A 21,909-nucleotide genomic window follows, 5' to 3' on the forward strand; every position below is an offset into this window, starting at 1 on the left:
TTTGATGTGCATAGTTTATTTGGTACGTCCGTCAATTTCTACAATAATACAACTAACCAGAAACAGTTCACATAGTGCCCACCTGCATTCCATGTCTAAAATGATTTATTCAGTATGGCATTTTGCAAGGATAGAAAGGAGAGGAAGTCAAGATTTCACAGTATCAATGGAAACTGTTTTATCATGAAATAAATTTAATACGTATTTCATTTTCTGTCAGAAAACAGCAAAATTACATTGTTAGATATTTACAGTGAAAACTTGGAAGACTAAACAAAGCATCCATGAGTTTATCGACAGACCTAGGATCCTCCCCAGCCCCCCCTTTTCAGGGTCTTTTCCCTTGAAATGACACTTGTTATAAATCAAACTTTATATAATTTTAAGCACCAGCTTGACAATTTAAAGTTTTCTTTCATGAAATTTTATAAAAGATTCCTGCTTTGGAAGGCAAAGTGAATTTAAAAATGTACATGTAATTAAACAAATCACTGGCCTGGGTATGTTTTATTGCAACAGTCACGTTTTACAACTACATTCACTTCTTTGAATAAATTCACTTGTAGGCTTGAAACAAAATATTTGCCTTTTGTCTTGAAAAATTTCCTGAAAAAATTAACCATTTTTTGGAACTACGTATCTGTATTTTTCATTCATAGTGTTTAAATATGCAACTTGGTCCTTGGAGATAATGTTACATAAAATCCAGCTTCTTGGATAATTTGTTACATAAAAAAATAAAAAAACCTCAAACTACCACAAACATTACTGATGTTAACAGTCATGTACGTATAACACATCAATGTCCCAGATTATCCCATTAATAGGTGCTTCAACTAATGGACAATCAAGTTTTAAAACTTAATAAGTTCCCATTCATCACAGAAGAGTGAAAGCTCTAAAAGATGCTTTGATTTCTGGTACTTGAGAAACACTAACACTAGTAAGGCATTACTTAGTGAGCAGACCCTATGGAAAAGAATTAGTATGCCTGTGCTGGAGAGCTAGTCATGTTTTAAGGCAGTCAGAAAGATCATGTTTTTCACTTTAAGGCTCTTGCATACTTAAATACTTTATTCTATGCAGGCATTAGCCTGTGTAATTTAAATATTCGTCAAGTGATCAATTATGGAATTCAAAGCCTTTATATAAAGCAAGTGGACATTAAGAACTAGACCAACACCTCTCTCCCAACCAATTTTTATTTTAAAAAGGTAATTTAATATATCTCATCTGTTTGGAGAATTTCTTCATTATCAGAAGCTGGCAATAAAAGGAAGAATATATAACTGAAATGCCCTACAAAAGTTATGTCTACTCACACCATACCAAATTCCATATAGTCCATATTTAGAATAATAGTGCAGCAAAAACATTTTTTCTTGGCTATCATTCATTAAATGCATAATATTTTAAATTTAATTTGTGTATGGATTCTAAAGTTTGTATTGCAAATAAAGCCTAACAAGTAATTTAAACAAAAATTTTAATACAATGTTTATACTGATACAATATCCATCAGTTATATGTGATGATATATAAAATAGCAAGGCTTTTAATCTCATTTACTACCCTTAACAACCCATTTTCATTAAGTGAGACCACCAGCAGAAATGTAGTTAACTTACTTTTTTTTGTGTGTGTGCAAGCGTATTTCGATAACTTCTAAAAGTACAGAAATTTAAATATATTTTAAAATTAAATACTGTTGCTTGTGTTCATGAGGTTCATATGACCCATGGTGGTGCTAAACAGAAGTGAAGAAAAAACCTCTTTAGGCTCAGGAACAACTTTTGTATATTTTCATTGTATTTACAAAATTCATTCTCATTGAACATTATCACCTTAATTTCAGTAATAGAATTTTATAACATAACCCCTAGTTTATGATTCCTGCTACGAATTTCCAATATAATTTGGTATTTTCAGGGTTTACGAAAATGTGTCATTATAATTTTATTAGAACAGTAAGCTTAACTACATTGTTAGTTGTTTACATAAAAAATATTATCACAGAATTTTAAAAATTGACTTCATAATTTTTCAAAAGCAAATAAAAAGTTCACCAATTAAAAAAAGTTGAACATTGTAGTTATTTACAAGATCTTTTATGCTACAAGCCATGTAAATATAAGCTCCGTGAACTACTTAGTAGAACAAAGATTTTGACAGTGACCTTTATAGTTATGGAAATATTAGTAATGAGACATGCTATTTTCTGAAAGAATATTCAGTTACTTATTTTTTGAAGAGTGCTTTTTCTAAGAGTTAGGTACATCTATAATTGAAAAACAAAAGCCGAATAATTATCTTACTCAAAGGCCACAAAATTTCTGCAAACATCTAATACAAAAGGTATACAAAATATAACTTGATTTGGGAAGAGAATATATCAATCCAATTACTGTTCCAAGAGACCTACCCATTATTAATTTGAAAAAATATAATTTTAAATCTGGAGCAAAAAGCAATCTATAAAAGATTCATCCCAAACCCAAATATGGGTGACTTTCCTGTCATTCATTTTATTACTCGGGTAGAGCCAGACTAGAAAAAGAAACAGAAGACAAAAATGTCAGGAGTTTTAAAAGAAAAACAGAGGTATAAAGTAATCTTCCAACAAGAGATTAGCAAATAGGGAAATACTAAGTGATAAGTGAAATTCATAAAGCAAATACAACTAATTTATCTTTTTTTCTACTTCTTCCTTGTGCATGTTTACACTGAGGCTATATGACATTCTCTAGAGGATACTGACTTAACAAATCACCTCAAATCTGTGGTATACAAGAGCAGAATTTCTCGTTTTTGATTACTTATTGTTAAGGGCATCACTCATCAAGAAATTTGTACTTGGGGGGTGTAATATCTTTAGGTCAAATTAAAGTAAGTCGAAGAGGATCGTAATGATTCCTCTTTAATTATTGTTTAGATTTAGATCTACTGTGCTTTTAAAGATGCTCCTCACTTGTCAGATCCTCAAATTTACTCAGGAATTCTGCCTTAAATTTCTAAAGTAATTTTATGTTTTTGTGACATCTAAGAAAATGATAAAAGACAGATAAAATGGTGTTCTATCACCTATAATTTACTCATTATTTTAAATGTTTTTAAAATAAAAAAAAATCCTATTAAGCAAATTTTTGTTAATAGTATATCCTCAGAGTACGAGTTTGTTTTTCTAGGACCATCTAAGGGGATGTTGGAATATATTCCTTTTTTTCTCTTAATCATAGTGACTTCTCTTAAGCATAGTGACTTCTAAGTCAACACGCACCTCATTCTCAAAATTTTTATTCCACATTTTCCCACTCAGGAGTGTTTTTAAGAAATTATTGAGCTTATTGAGCTATTTTCCTAAAACATTCTGTCTTTCAAAACACATATCTTATTCATGTTTTTAATTAAAAGAGTTCTAACTTATATTGCAAGCCCTTCTCCCAATTTAAACTTTTATACAGATATTAAATCATTGATTCTTCTATGATCCAAGCATCAGGAATGTTACTTTGTAAAGACAGCAAAACTGAATCACATAGGTTGTATTGGTTGTCTATAGTAACAAAGTAAGTTAGATAAACCAAAAGATTCCATAGAGGTAACACTAAATTCCATTCACTAGCCTCTTCCTCACTAATATTCCTGGAAACTAGTTACTAAACTAAATAATATATAAATGTTAATTAATGGAATTTCCAAGAAATTTCAACTAACAAGGAAGGGTAAGAATTTAAGATTAGTTTTTGTTTTATTAATTACAACTACATTCTGAAAATATTTACATGTTTTCTAAGAAATAAAGTTTATTTTTCTTAGGGTTTTTTTCAAAAGCAGTATTTCCCTAAATACTAATGTAGCGATAATCCTAAAAGTAATTCAGAAAATAAAACTTCTTTACCACTTGAGTATATTTTATTCATGAAGTAATGTTTTTAATTTTTTCTATAGGACTGTTATAAAGCAACACAGCGTTTTAAGACATTGTGCTTGAGGATTACTATGAACTACAAAATTATCACGTTTATAATTTGTTTTTCTATTCCTAAAGCAATCATCTATATACATGATTTCCTAATACCTAAAAGATAAACATCTTGAATAATTGTTTTATCCCTGACTTTACTGAGTCAGTCTCCTCCCCATTTTATGGGGACATGCGTGCTGGAATGGGGATGAAAGCTCAGGATTTCCAAATCCAGCGTTCCACAGCCATACTCTCAGACCGCAAATCCCTAATCTAAGGTAAAAATCACCTTTTAAGTTTCTAAGGTTTCTTCCAGGTCAAAAATTCCAGGATTTGAAAATAAAGTTACCTTCTGTGGTGGTTCCTTTTAGTTTTTTCCCCCCTTCTTTAATCATCCCTTAATCCATATAACTCGACTTACCTACTTTAAATACTTAAGTTAGATCATTTTACAATTTTTAATTAAGATCTTGTGTTTACTTAAAAGAATTCAATAACTATGACATAATTCTATTAGGTTCTTTAAACCTAAATTCAATCTGAACATAATATTTTAATGTATCAAAAGTAGCTAACATATTAAATGCAATGTTTGATAGAGGGTAAAAAAAAACAAAATTATATTAAGAAGCAATGCATTTGGGGCGGGGCGGGGGAGGGCGGTGTGGATAGTGGTGCTACTAGCTTTGCAAACCAAAAAAAACTCAAATAAAACACAGCATTTACAAATTGCTACTAGTTGCCTTGAAGGTTACATATCAGAGCTAGTTTTAACATGTCAAGGAAGTTTGAAAGGAATATTTTATCACTCACAGAGCCCAAATTTCCCATGAAACAGAAGAAACTATCTACACAAATTCTAACATTACTAAAGTCCCCTTCCCCACAAAACGTAAAACCTCTGAACCCCAAGCACGTAAAAAGCTATAACTTACATTTACTAGTTTGCCTTTTCACTTAAGTGAGAAGGGGTTTATAAATCCCCAGTAAATCCTTAATTCATATTTAAAAACAATGTATAATATCTGAAGTTTTATGTGTAAGCTTAGAAAACCATTATTTACTTATAAGCAAAGACATTAGCATTTTAAAAGGTTAAAACTCCCCACAAAGGGGTATTTGCTCAAGAATATAATGAACTTTAGTGTAATGAAAAGAATTTAACATACACAAATGAAATAGAAAAAATACTTTTTTACAGACTGGTTAGTGGTAATATGCTATTCAAAAATTGCCTTTCAAACCTGAAAGCCCTACGTTGTTTTATTATTATGTTTTTACTATCAAAAAAGAATGTTTTGCCACAATGAATAATGGACAAAGAAGTAGGCCACTGACATGTTTACAACTAGAAAATACCTAAAACCCATTTCGGATTGGCAAAAAAATAAAGTTAAAAGTAATTAGAACATTTATTTTAAAGTAAGGAAAAAACTAATCTTAAGGTTATAGCTGAAATTTTAATTGTCATACTTTCAAATTATGAGTGGCGGAGTTAAATGCTTAAAACGTTTTATGTTGTTTTCAATTAAGAGTACGAAAAAAAGAAAGTGTGACTACGGTGGCTATCTTGTTATCATTCTGAGGAAATTGTCAAGTCATGGTCCTCACTCACAGCAATCAAATACACCAAAACAAGCAAACCACAGAGATTCGCCCCGCTGACACAAACTAGAGCCCCTTCTCAGGGCTTTTCCTTATGTTTCCGGTTGATGGTAGCAATTCTGAGTGTAAATGAGACATGAGAAACAACATATCTTTTTTACTGGATAAAGAAGCTGCCATTTATGTGATCTTAGAAAACTCTTAAAGAAATTTGTAAAATCTATTCATAATTTAATCAAATGTCTCGGGTATTTTTGTTTCACCCCCTCAGTATAAAAGTTTACAGATGAGTTTCATATTCCATCACAGTAACATGGTCCAGTGCATCTCAGAGAATATGAACATTATCACAGCTGCCCTTTCCCAGTGAAAACATTTAAGAAAACTTGAAGCACTTCTCAAACAAGTGACATGATGTGGAACTACTGACACTTTTGGCTCTTCTTTTAAGTACGAATGTGACCAGTCACGGAAGCCCAGCTGCCTACCTTATAGTATCTGCCAGCAGGAGTCCCCATCAGAGGGCTATGCGTCCTTGGCAGCCATCTCAGAAGACAGAAAGAACTCAGGCTATCTTATTTTTCTCATTATGCACATATGATGCCATCATCTTATCATCTTTCACTGGATTAAGATTAGCTGGGAAGTAGCTGTGTATTTTTAATGAGATCACTAATGGCAATAGGCCTCTTAGATCATGCTGGTGCTTATGTTTAAATCATATCTAATGTGAAATTTCGAATGACATCCAGAGCTCCTGTATCAAAGCCACACATATCCAACATGCCTCTATCATCCGGATCTGCAATGGTAAAACCATTTGACGTCATTCCACAAACAATCAATTTAGCTGGAATATCCATTTTCTGTTGGAAAAGATCAAAATACATATTTAAAAAATTATATGTAAGCAAATAACCTTCAAAATTAAGACGCTTTAAATTCTATCACAGCTTTTTGTTAAAAAGTCGTTTTTTTTCCTATCCATAAAATTTGTCTATGTTTTAGGGATAGACTGTGTGATCTTCAGAAGAAAATAAAAGTGTAAACAATCCGCCTGAATTCCTGCTTCTCTATTCTGTATTACTTGCTCTGTGGGACACAGAATACGTTCCTGAGCAGCCTAGGGACTCTGTACTTTTGAAACCTGTCAGGATATTCAAGGTCATCAGACACTTTTACCAATGTATCAAATGCTGGAGCAGTGTGTGGGGGGGATATATAAATATAAGGATCTACTTCCCTGGTATTCTTCATTTTTGGCCTATGACTTTGCTATGTGTTATACATATTTGTCACATGTAAGAACTTGTTCTCTACAGCTATGACTTGTTAAAATAATTGAGTGTTAGAAATAAACCAACCATCATCACTAAGTGCACACTATGTTAGACTCCACAATGGGCTCTTTCAGTAATCTACCTAACGTTAATTGTTGTCACAACCCTAAGGGGTAAGGTTGTAGTATGAACTACCGTAACATGTATCTGAGTAGGGATATACAACCATAGTAACATGTGTCCGAGTAGGGATATAGTACCATAGTAACATGTTATCTGAGTAGCGATATACTACCGTAGCACATATCGGTTACATAATTTGCTCAGGTGCACAGGTGGTAAAAGAGAAAGACCCTGGACTCAGAACCCAGGGTGTGTTGACTCTAAATTCTGTTCTCTTGCTTGTTAGTCTCAAACTTAACCGTGCTACATACACCAGAAGGGATTGTTAAAACACAGCTGACCCCAGCGTTTCTGACTCACCAGGTCCCCTGTGGGACCCGGGAATCTGCATCCCTAACAAGGCCCTACAGAAGGCTAAGGCTGCTGAGAGGGAGACAACACTCCAAGAACCTGGCTCTTTATCAGCTGTTTCTACTGCCAGTCAGACCAGCCACGACTCAAGCCCTTAAGAGCCCCACCTGACCAGCAGTTACACACTGAATGGGGCAGATACAGAACATTTCCATCATTTCAGAAAGCTCAAATGGAGAGCACTGATTAGAACACAGATATATGCACAAAACTTAAAATATAGATTATAGCATTGCTTTAATTTTATGCAGTCTTTAACAAAACTCACAAATGATACTTTAATTTTTTAAGGAGTACATTGAATCATTAAAAAATTTATAGTTAAGGTAAAATAAATGTTCAGATTATTACAAAAATAGTGTTAACAAAGCATATTGTTACTAATGTACCTACAAAAAGTGGTTGAAATAAATTATACACGAGTAGCCAATGCTTCATTCTTAGCACTGCTGAGTCCAGTACTGGCATCATATTCCTACACTAAGGCACAGAACTACCTTCAGCACCTTTTCTGTGAAAAACATGCAAATGTTTGAGAAGAGTATGATTTAGGTAAGAAAAAAAACATCAGAATTTGTTTACCTTTCGATACTGCCTCAGAGTAACAGCAGGATGGACACTTCCTGAGAAGGTCTCATTGTCAGTGAACACAATGAAGACATCGGCTGCTGTATTTGTCCTTTGAGCCCAGATCATTGGAAGAGAGCAATCAGTTTCACCTGCTGGGATCTAACTCAGAACAAAAACATGAGTAAGAATAAAAGAAAGTGCTCTGGTTTCCATACTGAGAGTTCTGAAATAAATGATTAAAAATACTATTATTTATATATATTTTGATTTGTGCTCATGACAAAATTGAGATGCAACGATTTGTTCTCACAAATTAATATCAGATATGATATCAATAATAAGTTATACAATGTATGTTATATAAACTTAATACAGTAGTTTCTTACCTGATTCATAGCCATTAGAACTTGTTGTAAAGTCATGTCTGTAGTTATTGGACACGGTACCATTTCATCTGAGAAAGCAACTATATACGATTCTTTTTCTGTTCGTGTGACAACCTAAAAAATTCAATGGTAGTAATTTTCAGCAGATTTTGAAGAAATAAATACATTATTATGAAGTTCATAAAACTTCAGCTTTACAAGAAATACCCTATGAAGCTTCTTTTATTTCTAAACTTATTTTATGGTGTCCTGGAACTACACACGAACAGTAGTATACTTTCCAAGCACTTTCACGCACTCTTACAAAGAAACTGGTTTTCACGTCAATCTTTTGAAGCAAACCGAGTATACACCCTCTTTTTTATTAAATAAGGAATGAAGCCGCAGAAGAGAAGCAGCTTTTCCGTGATTCATCTTATTTAAAGAAATTACTCAGTGGTCAGGCCAACAGTCTCCAGGCTACTGTCACTGGGTTACTGATCCTACAACTTCTATATTCATTAATAATTTCTCTAAACATTATCTACTTCCTCAAAAATACTATTCATATTTAATCTTTGGTTATAAAATTAAAATGTTTTTTAAAATATGCTTTTTCAATATACCTACAATACTGTAAACGCCTAAGTATATAGATATAACTATGTAAGTATACTTAAGTGTGCAATATACTTAAAACTATTCGTTCTTAATTATCTTTAGATATGAAATAATATTTAAATGAAATGAAAATGTGCCAAATAAACCAAAGTGACAAAAGCAGGTAAAAACCTAATTCTTGATCCTACTTAACTTTATAGTTTTACCCATAGCAAGCATTTTTTTAGGGTGGCAAAAATTCTCACCATGCACATTGCTGCAGCTACTGTGCTTGCATTGAGTACACTACCCAAAACTCTTTGGTTCATAGAAGCACTGACATCAATAGCAAGCAAGAAACGCTTCCCAGTTGGCTCAACTGTCTAAAGAGAAAACAAAATAAAACGATCATTAAAAGCAATCACAGAAATTTTAAGTAAATTAAATTTCTAACAAATAATATTTACTTATCTTTCATTTGAAAAAAATCCTCTCAGATGAAAGGCCTGCTTTTGGATTTACCAATTTATTGACAAGTATTTAAAAATGCTTAGCTTTTACTAGACATAAAACAAAGGACATAACATAGCCTATTTAATAATTTTATTTAAAGAAATTACCATCTTTCTGTTTTTAAAACTTTTTCCTCATGAACTGGGTATTTCTACCAAGAAATCTTTTTTTGTCTTGTAAAATATAAATAACATAAAATAACTTTAAAATCATTTTTGAATGTACAATCCAGTTTTATTAAGTACATTAACAATGTTATGTAACCACCACTATCTATTTCCAGAACTATTTCTTCACCTCAAACAGAAAATTACCCACTTATAATAACTCCCCATTCCCACCTCCCCTCTGTTACCTGGTAACTTCTATTTTACTTTGTCACTATGAATTTGCCCATTCTAGACACCTCATATAAGTGAAATCATATAATACTTGACTTTATCTATTTGGTTTACTTCACTTAGCATGTTTTCAAGGTTCATCCATGTTGTAGCATGTTTTTAATTCCACTCCTTTTTAAGGCTGAATAGTTCATTATACGTATACGCCATGTTTTATCCATTCACCTGCTGCGAAGATTTGGGTTGTTTCTACCTTTTGGCTACTGTGAATAATGCTCCTATGAACACTGGTGTACAAGTATCTGAATCCGTTTTAAATTCTTTGGGGTACACATAGGTGGTTTACTTGCTGGAAGGTATAGTTAATTCCACATTTGGCTTTCTGAGGACCAACCAAACTGTTTTCCACATGGGCTGCACCACTTTACATTCCCACCAGCAATATACTAGTTTTAATTTCCTGGTAATGATCCAATTTTATGCTTTTGCATGTGGCTGTCCAGTTTTCTCAATATCATTTGAATACTTTCTTTTCCCACCAAACTGTTTTGACACTTTAGTCAAACACTGACCGTGTAAAGCGGGAAATATAATCAACAATATAGTAATAACTATGTATGGTGTCAGATGGGAAGATTTATCCAGTGATCGCTTCACAAGTTATATGCCTATATCACTATGTTGCACACCTGAAACTAATATGTACTGTATGTCAACTGTAATTGTATATTTAAAAAAATGAAAAAAAAAATAGACCATACATGCGAGTTTATTTTTGGGTTCTATATTATATTTCATTGGTCTTATGACAGTCTTTACGCCAGTATCACACTGGTTTGATTACTGTAGTTTTGAAGTAAGTTTTGAAATCTGTAAGTTTGTGTTAGTCTTTAAATTTTGTTCTTTTTGAAGATCGGTTTTGCTACCTGGAGTCTCTTAAGTCCACATAAATTTTACAATGGGTTTTTCTATTTCTATAAAACATATTGTGGGATTACACTGTATTTGTAGATTGCTTTGAGTAGTACTGTCATCTTAACAATTAAGTCTTCTAAACTATGAACACTTGATGTCTTCCCATTTATTTACATCTTAACTTTCTTTCAGCAATGTTTTTTTTCAGTGTACAAGTCTTACAACTCCATAGTTAAATGTATTCCTAAATCTTTTATTCTTTTTGATGCTATTTTAAATGAAAATGTTTTTAGCTTTTGGATTGTCCAGGGCTAGCATATAGAAATACTACTGATTTTTGCCTTCTGATTTTATATCTTGCAACTTTGCTCAATTTATTAGCTCTAGTAGTTTCTTATAGATTCTTTAGGATTTTTTACATATAAGATTATGTTATTTGAAAACGGAGATAATTGTTTCCTTTCCAATTTGGATGCCTTTTATTTCTTTTTCTTGCCTAATCGCTAGAATTTTCAGTACTACATAGAATTATAGTGGAAAAAGTAGACATCTTTAACTTGTTCCTGATCTTAGGGGAAAAGATTTTAATCTTTCACATTTGAGTATGACAGCTGTGTGTTTTTTATATATGGCCTTTATCATGTTGAGGAAGTTCATTTCTATTCCTACTTTTTATTTTAAGATGAAAGGGTATTAAATTTTGCCAGATGCTTTTTCTGCATCAATTGAGATGATCATGTGAATGTTCCTTCACTCTATTAATGTGATTACATTAATTTTCATATGTTGAACCATTCTTGCATGCTAAAGATAAATCTCATTTGTATAATCCCTTTAATTTGCTGCTGAATTTGGTTGCTATTATTTTGTTGAACAGGAAGAAATTCTTAAAACCCAAAATTTTAACTTATGGCTTTGATATATGATTTTCATTTCTAAACTCACTTCCTATCAAGAGATAGGAGATCCACCACTGATTAACGTAAAAAAAAGAGAATAGGAAACCAAGTCAAAGGACTCTAAAGTAATACAAAATTTTAAATTTGATAATTTAAAACTTATCAAAATGATCTTAGGATAACTGGTTGCTGCCCAAAGGTAGGAAGAAATACTTTACTCATAAACTTATATGTTAATTATATACCCAGCTTCAAATGAACTAAAAAAAAACAAATGAATAGCTAATCAAAGTGGTTAAACTATAAATATCTTTAAAATGTGTTTTTACAGAAGATACCAAGTTCTGACTGGATCACTTGTTTAAAAAAAATAAATCAAACCATCACCTTAAATGTTTTATAAAAAGCAGTGTCCAAAGCTTTCAAAATCTCTTCATCAGGGCGCCACTTCAGTTTTCCTCTGAGCCCGTGGCCTGTTTTATAAGTTTCTAACGCAATTAAAATATGAAATGGATGTATACGTGCCTAGAAACAAAGACAGAAAATGCAAAATTCAAATGAAAAATACAATAGTCATATTTATTACTGTAGCTAACATATTTCACAAAGGAGAAAAATGAGAACATATTAATCTTAGATATTAGAGTCAAAATGTAATTTGTATTATAAATGACTCAGAACACCTAAAAAATGTGCTGAGTGCATTTCCAAAATTTAGGAGCCAATTTTCCCCACCCAGCTTTATTGAAATGTAATAGACAACTGGTTGGTTGTCTTTATATTGTACAATTCAGTGAGTTTTTTAAAAATTCTAGTTGTCATACAATATTGTAGTTTCAGTTGTATAGCATAGTCATTAGAGATCTATATAACTCAGTGATCAGCCTACTAAATAAATCTAGTACCCCTCCTCTTACATTTTACATTAACTATTATCCTTATGCTAGTTTATATCTCCATGCCTGTTTTGTAACTATCCATTTGTACTTAATTCCTTTGCTCTTTTTGCCACCCCCTACCCCCCATCTAGTAGCCCTCAAAGTATTCTGTATTTATGAGTTTGTTTTTATTTTGTTCTTTAGATTCCACATGTATGTGAAATCAGGTGATATTTGTCTTTCTCTTATTTCATTGAGCACAATACCCTCTAGATTCATCAAGGCAATACCCTTTTCCATCCCCTTCCTTTTAATCTGTGTCTTTTAATCTGAAGTGAGTCTCTTGTAGGCAGCATATGTAGGAGTCTTGTTTTCTTATCCCTTCAGCCCTCTATCTTTTGGTTGGAGGACTTATTACCATTTGAGGTACTTGTTGATAGGAATGTAGTTATTACCATTCTGTATTCCTGTTTTTGATACATGTTTTTTCTTCTTAAAGAAGTCCTGCCAACACTTCCTGTAATACTGGCTTGATGCTGATAAATTCCTTTAGCTTATTTTTGTCTGGGAAGCTCTTTATTTGTCCTTCGATTCTAAATGACAGCTTTGCTGGATAAAGCACTGTTGGCTGTAGATCCTGGGTTTTCATCATGTTGAATATTTTGTGCCAAGCTCTTCTGTCCAGCATAATTTCTTTTGAGAAATCAGCTGCCAGTCTTATGGGTACTCCCTTATAGGTAATTGCTTTTCTCTTGCTGCTTTTAAGATTCTTTTATTTAACCTTTGGCATTTTAATGATGATGTGTCTTGGCATGGGCCTCTTTGGGTTCCTCTTTCTAGGGACTCTCTGAGCTTCCTGGGATTATATGTCTATTTCCTTCACCAGGTAAGGGAAGTTTTCCATCATTATTTCTTCAAATAGCTCTTCAATTTGTTTTCCTTCAGGTACCCCTAGGTCATGGATATTTTTGTATTTAATTGTGTCCCATAGGCTCCTTATTATTATAATGTTGGCTTCTTTTTTCCTGCCGTTCTGAGCACCTTGCCTTCCCCGTTCTCTATATCAGAGGTTCAATCTTCTTTATCTACTCTGTTGATTCTAATATATTCATCTCAGATGACGTTTTCTTCATTTCTGATTGGCTCCCTTTTATAATTTCTGTTTTCGTTTTACCTGTTAAAGTTCTCACTGAGTTCATCTACTCTTCCTCTAAGTTCATTGGGCATCTTTATAACCAGTGTTTTAAACTGCATGTTAGATTGCTTAAAATCATTATTCCTGGATTTCTGTTCTGTTCTCTCATATGGTTTCTGCTTCTTTGTCTTCCCATTTTGGCTGACCTTCTATGTCTGTTTCTATGTACTAAGCAAAGCTTCTAAGTCTCCCAGTCTTATCGTGTGGCTTTGTGTAGTAGGTGTCCAGTGGCATAGACCTGAGAGGGGTTCAGCTGCAGGCTAAGTTTAGCCCCAGCCTGTGCCCCTCTGGAGCCACTTGTTAAGATTCAGCAAGCAATTCACAGATTCTGTGCTTACAGTTGTTGCCGCAAGAGGCCATGCCAGAAAACAAGATCAGCTGCCTCCAGTGTGAATCCAGGCACTGCTCACCAAGGAGCACCTGACTTGCCAAGGATACACCTGGATGTGACTTGGGTCGGGCTGCAAGTTGGTGGAGGAAGAATTTCAGGGAATCCTCTGGGCGAAGAGGCCTCTGTTATCCAGTTTGATGACTTCTCAGCTATGGTGGCACTGAGTCCCCACACTCGGAGGGGAGAGGGCTCAAGAGAGGAACAATGGATACCTCCAGCACTTCTACCTGGGAGAGCCTTGCCTTGGCGCTCGCTCTGACAACTCGATGACCCCCTATAAGTCCCTGGTGCCCCCATGTGGAGCCAACCTGGCGCTGTTGCTCAGAGCGAGCAGGTCCATCACCGCCAAAGTCCGCTCGTGGACACAGCCCCTTTAAGAGGCATCTGCAGCTGCTCGCTACTGCTGCCACAGCCTCTGTCCCACTTGGCCACTTGTGACTGGGCTGCCTCATATCTTCAGCCCATCCTACCTCTTCCTGTTGCAGGATGATTTCTTATTTCTCTTCCTGGGTGTAGTGCTTCTGTTTATCTAGATCCCAGGCTACCTGCTTGCTGTTTGCTCCATGTTTCTGTCACAACTTTGATTTGGTTGCAAATCTATCATCTATGCCATTTTTTCCCTTCTAGGAGCCAATTATTTAAATTAGTAGTAGCTAATCAAGGTAACACTTACCTTCTTTAACAGTTTATCATTACACAGTTTTTCACATACTAAAGATACTTCTGAATTTCCCGGTTCCAGCACTGAATTAGCAGTCATTTTTCCTAGATTCCTTAGTAATGCAGTAAGAGGCATTTCTTGTAACAAAGCTTTCCATACCTATTTCAACAACAGGCAGACACATAAGAAATTATGAATCGGTATAACATAGCTATGTCAATAACAATATTAATAATATGTCTCCAAGGCTTTCTTTTGGGGTTCAGAACATTTTCTTAATATAAACTTGTGAGTTTGGTCAAAGGCTTATCAAATTAACTTGCTCTTTAACACTTAATAAATGCCAACTACATCTGGCATTGTGTTAGGTGTTTTAAATTTAACATTAATTTCAAGATATATTTAAAATTTTTCTTACAAAGAATTAATGAATACATAGTTTCCCAAAGTTTATCCTTGCAATATCTACCATGAATTACATTTAACCACAAGCTGTAACAACACACGACTGACCTACCTCTTTGGACTTCAGGTGATTTGTCAGGAGATGCTCCCTAACCAATCTATGCTCTTCTATCAGATGAATGACCTCCAGTTCATCTTTCGTACGCTTCACTTTCTCTACAGCCTCCAGATACTTTAACAATTTTTCAGTCTCCAAAGAAAGTGCTTTTTCTTTGTACAATTCATGGACCTCTTTCCAGCCCTTTGTAATATATTTGGTCACAATAGCAAGTCCTTTAACAAAATAAAGAATCGAAAAGAGATCTACGATTACCAGGTAAAAAACCAAGCATGTTTACTGAGAATGCATCACGTGACAGGCAAAAATAGATATGTAGACATTAACTTCTTTAAAACATGATACTACTTTCTGGAATATAACAAATACATTTAAGCAAATGAAGTCAACCAATTTTGCTTATTGCATCGTAACTGTTTCAATATGAAACCTTGCAGGAAAAACTCCTATATCCTAAAGACAGATAGCAGCATTGGAAACTTTGGTAGACAGAACCTATCTCAGGTTCACAATGTCAGAGCCGCTCACAAAAGTACAGATCTACTTTAATTATCCTCATATTCAACTGTCCCTTTTACGTGGTAAACAAATATGCACTTATGAATTGCAGAGATAAGTGGAAAGTGAACAGGTAGGTAGGCAATTTCTAATTTTTTTTTTTAATTGCTGAAAAAGTATTACAGGCCAAATTAAAAACAAGTGATCTGTTCTCTTCTATAATTTCTTTTAATAGTTTAAAGAGCTTTGGATTGAGTTGGGGGAGGGATGGAGGAAATTTGGGTTTCAGTCCACACTCTGCCAATAAATGGCTATGCAATTGTCCTAGGCCTTATGGGAGAGAGGTGGGTAAAATCAATAGATGAAATAAGCCATGCAATATAACAGAGAGTGGTTAAGACTGTAGTGAACTAAAGAGAGTATGCCTTGAAAAACGTTTTAGCGAACTATCTGCTTGGCACTGTCAAAAAAACGTATTTTTAAAAGAAGCCAGAATATGGATTTTTGTGATGTCTTCTTATTTTTTGTAATGTTGGCAAAAAATTCATTTTTTCCCTAAAATGTTGTGCAGGCCAAATAAAATATATCTCTAAGGCAAACTGAGCTTATGTGCTATTTCTGAACTCTAATTTTAAAAATTTGATCCAAATACTAATATGAAGAAAACTTCTAAAGTATTGTTGACTCTTGCTATCTTCCAGATTTTAGTACAAAATCTTACATTATCTTAAATGATTAAATGTTTCATGTGAGCATGCTTTCTATTTTGTTTTTCCAACTAATATAAAACTTCCTTAAAGGTAGTCTTATTATTATTTTTATCCTTCCCAAGGTCTAGAATTGTGCTCGCCACAGAGTAGGCACACAATAAATACCTGAAAAGTGTGTTTTAAACATACATTTCAATTAAGGTATTAAAATATTACTTATTTGGTAACTTAGAGTTTGTTTCCAAATTCTTTTTACTCTGAGAAGCCTAGGTATCTTTTATGCTTAAACATATTGCTATTATTACAAGAGTTCAAATATGAGTTCTGCCCTCAAAAAGTCAGAATTAAAGAATCCTTTGTGTAAGAGTTAAGTTTAGGAAATATCTACTAATTTTTCATTTTATAGACCAAAAATTCAAACCCCAGAATAACTCTGTACAAATTCAGATAATTTTCTAATTAGAACTAGAACTGAGGTCCACACCACCACATGGTGTCTCAGTAGACAAATAAAGCTGGATCCCTATATTCTTCTTATAATGAATCATTTAAAAGTAAAAAAATTAAATCATAAATATGTGAGAAAGAAAAACCACAAGTAAATACTGTAATAACTTTAGGTTGAAAAAGTACTTTCTAAACCAAACATAAAACAAAAATTTATGAAGACATAGATAAGTTTGAGTACATTAAAATCCAAACTCCAGTATGCCAGAAACCATGCCATAAAAAAAATGAAAGACAAAGAAAAAAAGGGTGAAACACACACTATATATAATAATTAACTCCTATACTGTGTGTCACATGCTTGTAAACAGCACCCATCCCTACTAGGTGCTCAATAAATTTGTTTTTATGAATGAATGAATGAATGGTGACTATATCAATATTAAAAAGAACAGCAACTCAATGGGTAAGGGAGCGAAGACAATATAATCCATGAAAGAAATACAAATAATCAGTAAGCACATTAAAAAATGAGCCTTTGCCCCAAAATACAAATTCAAATAATAAGATAAAATTTTTCACCTAATGTACTGACAAAGACAAAAACACACTGGTAACTGTCAATGTTCAGATACGGAGAAACTGGCCACTTTCATGTACTCTTTGTGGATTAACCATTACAGAAATGTGTACACTATGCAAGTTTTTTTACAGCAGTACTTTTGTAACAGTATAAAAAATTGGAAAAAACTTAACTGTTATTGGTAAGAGACGAGCTAAATAAATTATAGTATATTCGTACAATGGTATATATACAACTACTTCTGACCTGTACAAGTATCAATAATATGCTTTTAACTGAAACAAAGAAGATATATAAATTAAAAAAAAACACGTTCATGAAAATCTGGAGCAATACACAACACATCATATACTGAGATTTCGTTTGAAGGGAAGGACTAGTACTTTCTGAATTATATTTTTCTGTATTAGTCAGGTGTATTTTAAAACAAGCATGTAATTTCCAATAAAAACAAACTTTAAATGTTCGTGTATATAATCATTTGCAATAACTTACTGTTTAAATTGCATTTGAAAAAAAATCCATTTACAGTAAAAAATGATAAATTAGGAACTACTGCAGAGATCCTGTGGATGAAACTTTTATTCTACTTATGTGGAAGGAAAGAGGAAGAAACACACAACGCCCTCTGCTGACACATCAGCAACTGTGTGTGGTACTTTATACACGATCACATTTAAGTGACAAGGAAGGTTATTTCCTGTCCTCCTTTTTAATAGATGAAGACACAGAAACTCAAAAAGGTTAAGTTACTTGGCTTAAGGCCACAAATGGGCAGAACTGAAATTTGAACCCATTGGAGTAGCTGTCCCTTCAAATTTCACTTCTGGTGTAAAAGAAAATGTCAATTTTTGGACCTGCTGATTTTTGTAGACGTTAACACTAAATATTCTTGACTAAGTTTTTTTTTTTTTTTTTAATCTAATGACTAAGTTTTAATCATAGATCCAACTAACTTTTCAAAAGTCTCTTCTCGTGGACACAGAAAAAGTGACTGTTTGGAGACAATTAATATCCTGAATGGTTAAATTCAGCCCTATTTCAGTAAGCCTGTAGGTTCTATGGAACACAGGTCCCAGGAAGATGGGAAAAAACGAGAAGGGGCTGTAGCCTAGCTATCTGCCATCTACTGGCTTGGAGCTGTTTTGCTTAATCATATCCAGGATGCTTTCATAGTCCATTATCACCTGGTTGAGCATTCTAGTTAGCGTGGTAACATTTTAAGATGCAGAATTTTAACCTGTCACTCTGTCATTTAATTCTTGAGTATTAATGTCTGGATTGCTTGTGGTAAGTGTTTAAATCCAGGTTGGCACTAAACATATTTGAATGAGTCAATGTGTTTTGAGAATGAAAGACTATTTCTAGAAAATATTATACAACTCTTATGTCAAATAAAAATTTGCTATTTTTTGCATATCTGCACCTCCTCCTGGTTCCCAAAAGATGTTATGCTTACCTTCACTGGAAGGTTTAAGATGTGACAATCTTAAGAGATCTTTGTGAGACCAGCCATTTCTTTGTTTATATTTCGTAACTGCCAGAGCAAGGGCCATGCCACCTTTTTCGTTGTACCAGTCTGCTACAGCCTTCCGGAGGGCACGCCCCCACATGCCACATTTCATGCTTTCCTTCAGATCTTTCTTAAACTGGATAAAAGTAAAGAGATGTGTAGGGATGCGACAAACATCAGCAACAGCTTTAAATGCTGCTTGCTTAGTGCTTATGTCGGAACACTGGGAACAAATGGCAAGTGCAAAGAGCATAGGCTCTTGCTTTGCGGTTCTGCCTTCTTGACTAAATGATTTTATTTCCTGTATCACTTCACATCCTCTGCCGTCTTCAATCAATCTAATTAAAGCTTCAGCATTTTCAAGACCCAACTTCTGCTCTTTGATGTAATAAGTCCCACCTTCAGAACCAAAACATAAGAACCGGTGGAGGCGATTCATATCAGTGACCTGCCATACATATCCATCTTCAGAATTGGCTATCTGCTTCTCATTCAGTGGATGCATTTGGTTTACTGAGTCCTCCATTTTTCTGTCTTGTAGGAAACCTATCAAAAAGCAAAATGTCATTAGCTAGATTGATACAGTAAATTACAAAAAAGAAAAATACGTATTAATCTATGCTAACTGCAATCTGCCATGAAATCTTTAAAATATTTTTTAAGCTCAAGTTGTGGTATGATAATTAGAAGCAACTGCTAAAGAGTCACACTTTTGAAGTGCAGTTTGTAGCTTCAGAGACTCAGTAGGCAGCTCAGCATAGGGTTTGGAGGCCCAGAAAGAGAAGAATAAAAGGGGTAGGTAGGGCAGTGACAGTAGCTTACAGGAAAAGATCTTACTCTTTTTACTCCCTGAATTACTGGGTAGACATTTTTGGTTGCATATCTTACATCCAACCCCCCTCCACTGCCCCTTTATCCTCTGCCTGGCAGTACTATCCTTCAGGGGAGGCTAGGTCTTACCCCACCCCTAGATTGTTCTAAGTCAGTGGTTCTCAAACTGCGTGCCTCAAAATTACCCAGTGTCGTAACAACATAGAATGGTGTCCTTCTCCCGTATTTCTTTCTTAGTTCAGTCTGAAATGAGGCCTAAGCCTTTGTACTTATCACCGGTTCCCAGGTGATGTTCTCGGCTCTTATGCCATGTGACTGGTACAGGCATTGTACACTTATGACAATCTGGCCAGTGTGACATGATATATTCACGGAGAATACTTCTGGGGTTTTCTTCCCTCTTAAAACAGGACTTTGGGGCTGTTTAAAAGACATGTTTCCTGTTTTGAGCTTGAGATATACATTTGCAAGTGATGCCTGGAGTGGTGGCAGCGATCCTGAGGCATGGGGGAGCCAGTTTAAGACACACTAATTTAAAAGGATAGCAGAACAGAAAAAAATAGATGGAATCTGGGTCCCCTGATATCACTGAGCTACCTCTAACAGCCATACTTACAAAATGAAAAGCAAAATGGTGGCACGTACAAGCTGCTCTTCTTGTCACTGAGTGCTGATCTACAAATTTTCTTTAAAACTAGCTAGGTAGTAAGGCACAGCTGTATCATAATGAATATCTGGCCTTTGTCCGTGGTTCTCAGCTTAAAAAACAAACAAACAAAAAAAAAACCCCAAAAAACTTTGGAATTTCCTGATAGGAGTCCTTCTTATGCTAATGAGACCACTCATTCTGGGACTTTATATAGCTTCAGGATGGAGCTGGTCTCCAGAAAGATCAATCATTTGACTAGAGGGCTGGACCTTTAGGCTAGATCAACCTCCCAAGAGGTTTGAGCTCCACCACATGGTCAATGACTCCTTCAGTCTTGCCTGGGATTGAAACCCCACCTGCAAACTCTGGACATCAAAGTTCAGTGGAGCTTCTGAGTTGGTGAACAGACTGACATGTGGGGAGGGTGATATGTCAGGATCAATGACAGGGAATTCCTCACTTGCCTCCAGACTGCCACTTGGTTGTTTGAATTGTATCCTTTATAATAAAACTCTAAAGATAACGTTTTTAGTGAGTTATGTGAACCATTCTAGTGAATTTTTGATAATGAAGGGTTGTGAGAAGCCCTGAATTTGAGTTGGCCAGGCAGAAGTGTGAGAAGACTGGGGACCCTACTGGATGCTGTTGTCTAAGGTAAGGACAGTCTTGTTGGGGATCCTGCCCTTTAACTTGTGGGATTTGATGCTAACTCTGGAACTCAGTTGAACTGAATTGTAGGACACTGAGTTGATGTATGAAAATTGGTTTCAAAACACAAGACACAAAAGGTACAAGTGACAAAACATAACGTGGACTTCATCAAAATTTAAAACTTGTATATAGATATCACCAAGAAAAAGACATCACATGCAATAGGAGAAAATATTTACAAATCAGACATATGATAAGAAACTTATACCTAGAATATATAAAGAACTCATAACTCAATAATGGAATGATACTTAACCAAATTAAGAAATAGGCAAAGAATATGAAAAGGCATTTCTTCAAGAATATACACAAACGGTCAATAAACACAAAAGATGCTGAATAAATATCATTAGTCATCAGAGGAACGCAAATCAAAACTGCAATGAGATACCACTTCTCATCCATTAGGATGGCCATACTCAAAATAATAATGTGTTTATGAGAATCTGGAGAAATTAGAACTTCATATATTGCTAGTGAGAATGTAAAATGATGAGTCGTATCTTAACTGTATTTATCCTTTTGAAGAACTGCCAGACTGTTCTCCAAAGTGGTAACGGGTTTCTTTTTGGGGTGATGAAAATGTTCTCAAATTAGATAGGTGATGGTTACACAACTCTGTGACTATACTAAAAACCCATGGATTAGATACAATAAAATAGTGAATTTCGTGATGTGAATACTATCTCAAAAACTGTTATTAAAAATGAAAACTTAAAAACTGGTTAGGTGA

General features: G+C 34.3%; 1 protein-coding gene across 3 annotated transcripts in view; it reads right to left on the bottom strand.

Moving 5' to 3' along the window:
* Positions 1–21,909, bottom strand: part of TROVE2 (TROVE domain family member 2) — a 26,061-nt gene continuing 4,152 nt past the window's right edge. For 2 of the 3 annotated variants that reach the window (XM_011360861.2, XM_023531025.1), the window contains exons 2-9: positions 18,932–19,531; positions 15,229–15,449; positions 14,724–14,870; positions 11,974–12,111; positions 9,185–9,301; positions 8,340–8,453; positions 7,966–8,112; positions 6,189–6,435 (exon numbers count right to left, since the gene is read on the bottom strand). In XM_011360861.2, the coding sequence (XP_011359163.1) occupies positions 6,283–6,435; positions 7,966–8,112; positions 8,340–8,453; positions 9,185–9,301; positions 11,974–12,111; positions 14,724–14,870; positions 15,229–15,449; positions 18,932–19,511 (1,617 nt within the window). In that variant the 5' untranslated portion in view covers positions 19,512–19,531 and the 3' untranslated portion in view covers positions 6,189–6,282. Of the gene's footprint in view, positions 6,436–7,965; positions 8,113–8,339; positions 8,454–9,184; positions 9,302–11,973; positions 12,112–14,723; positions 14,871–15,228; positions 15,450–18,931; positions 19,532–21,909 lie in introns of all 3 variants that reach the window. The other variant, XM_011360860.2, reaches the window with a different exon arrangement.

Source organism: Pteropus vampyrus, unplaced genomic scaffold, assembly GCF_000151845.1.
Source record: "Pteropus vampyrus isolate Shadow unplaced genomic scaffold, Pvam_2.0 Scaffold60, whole genome shotgun sequence".
NCBI lineage: Eukaryota > Metazoa > Chordata > Mammalia > Chiroptera > Pteropodidae > Pteropus > Pteropus vampyrus.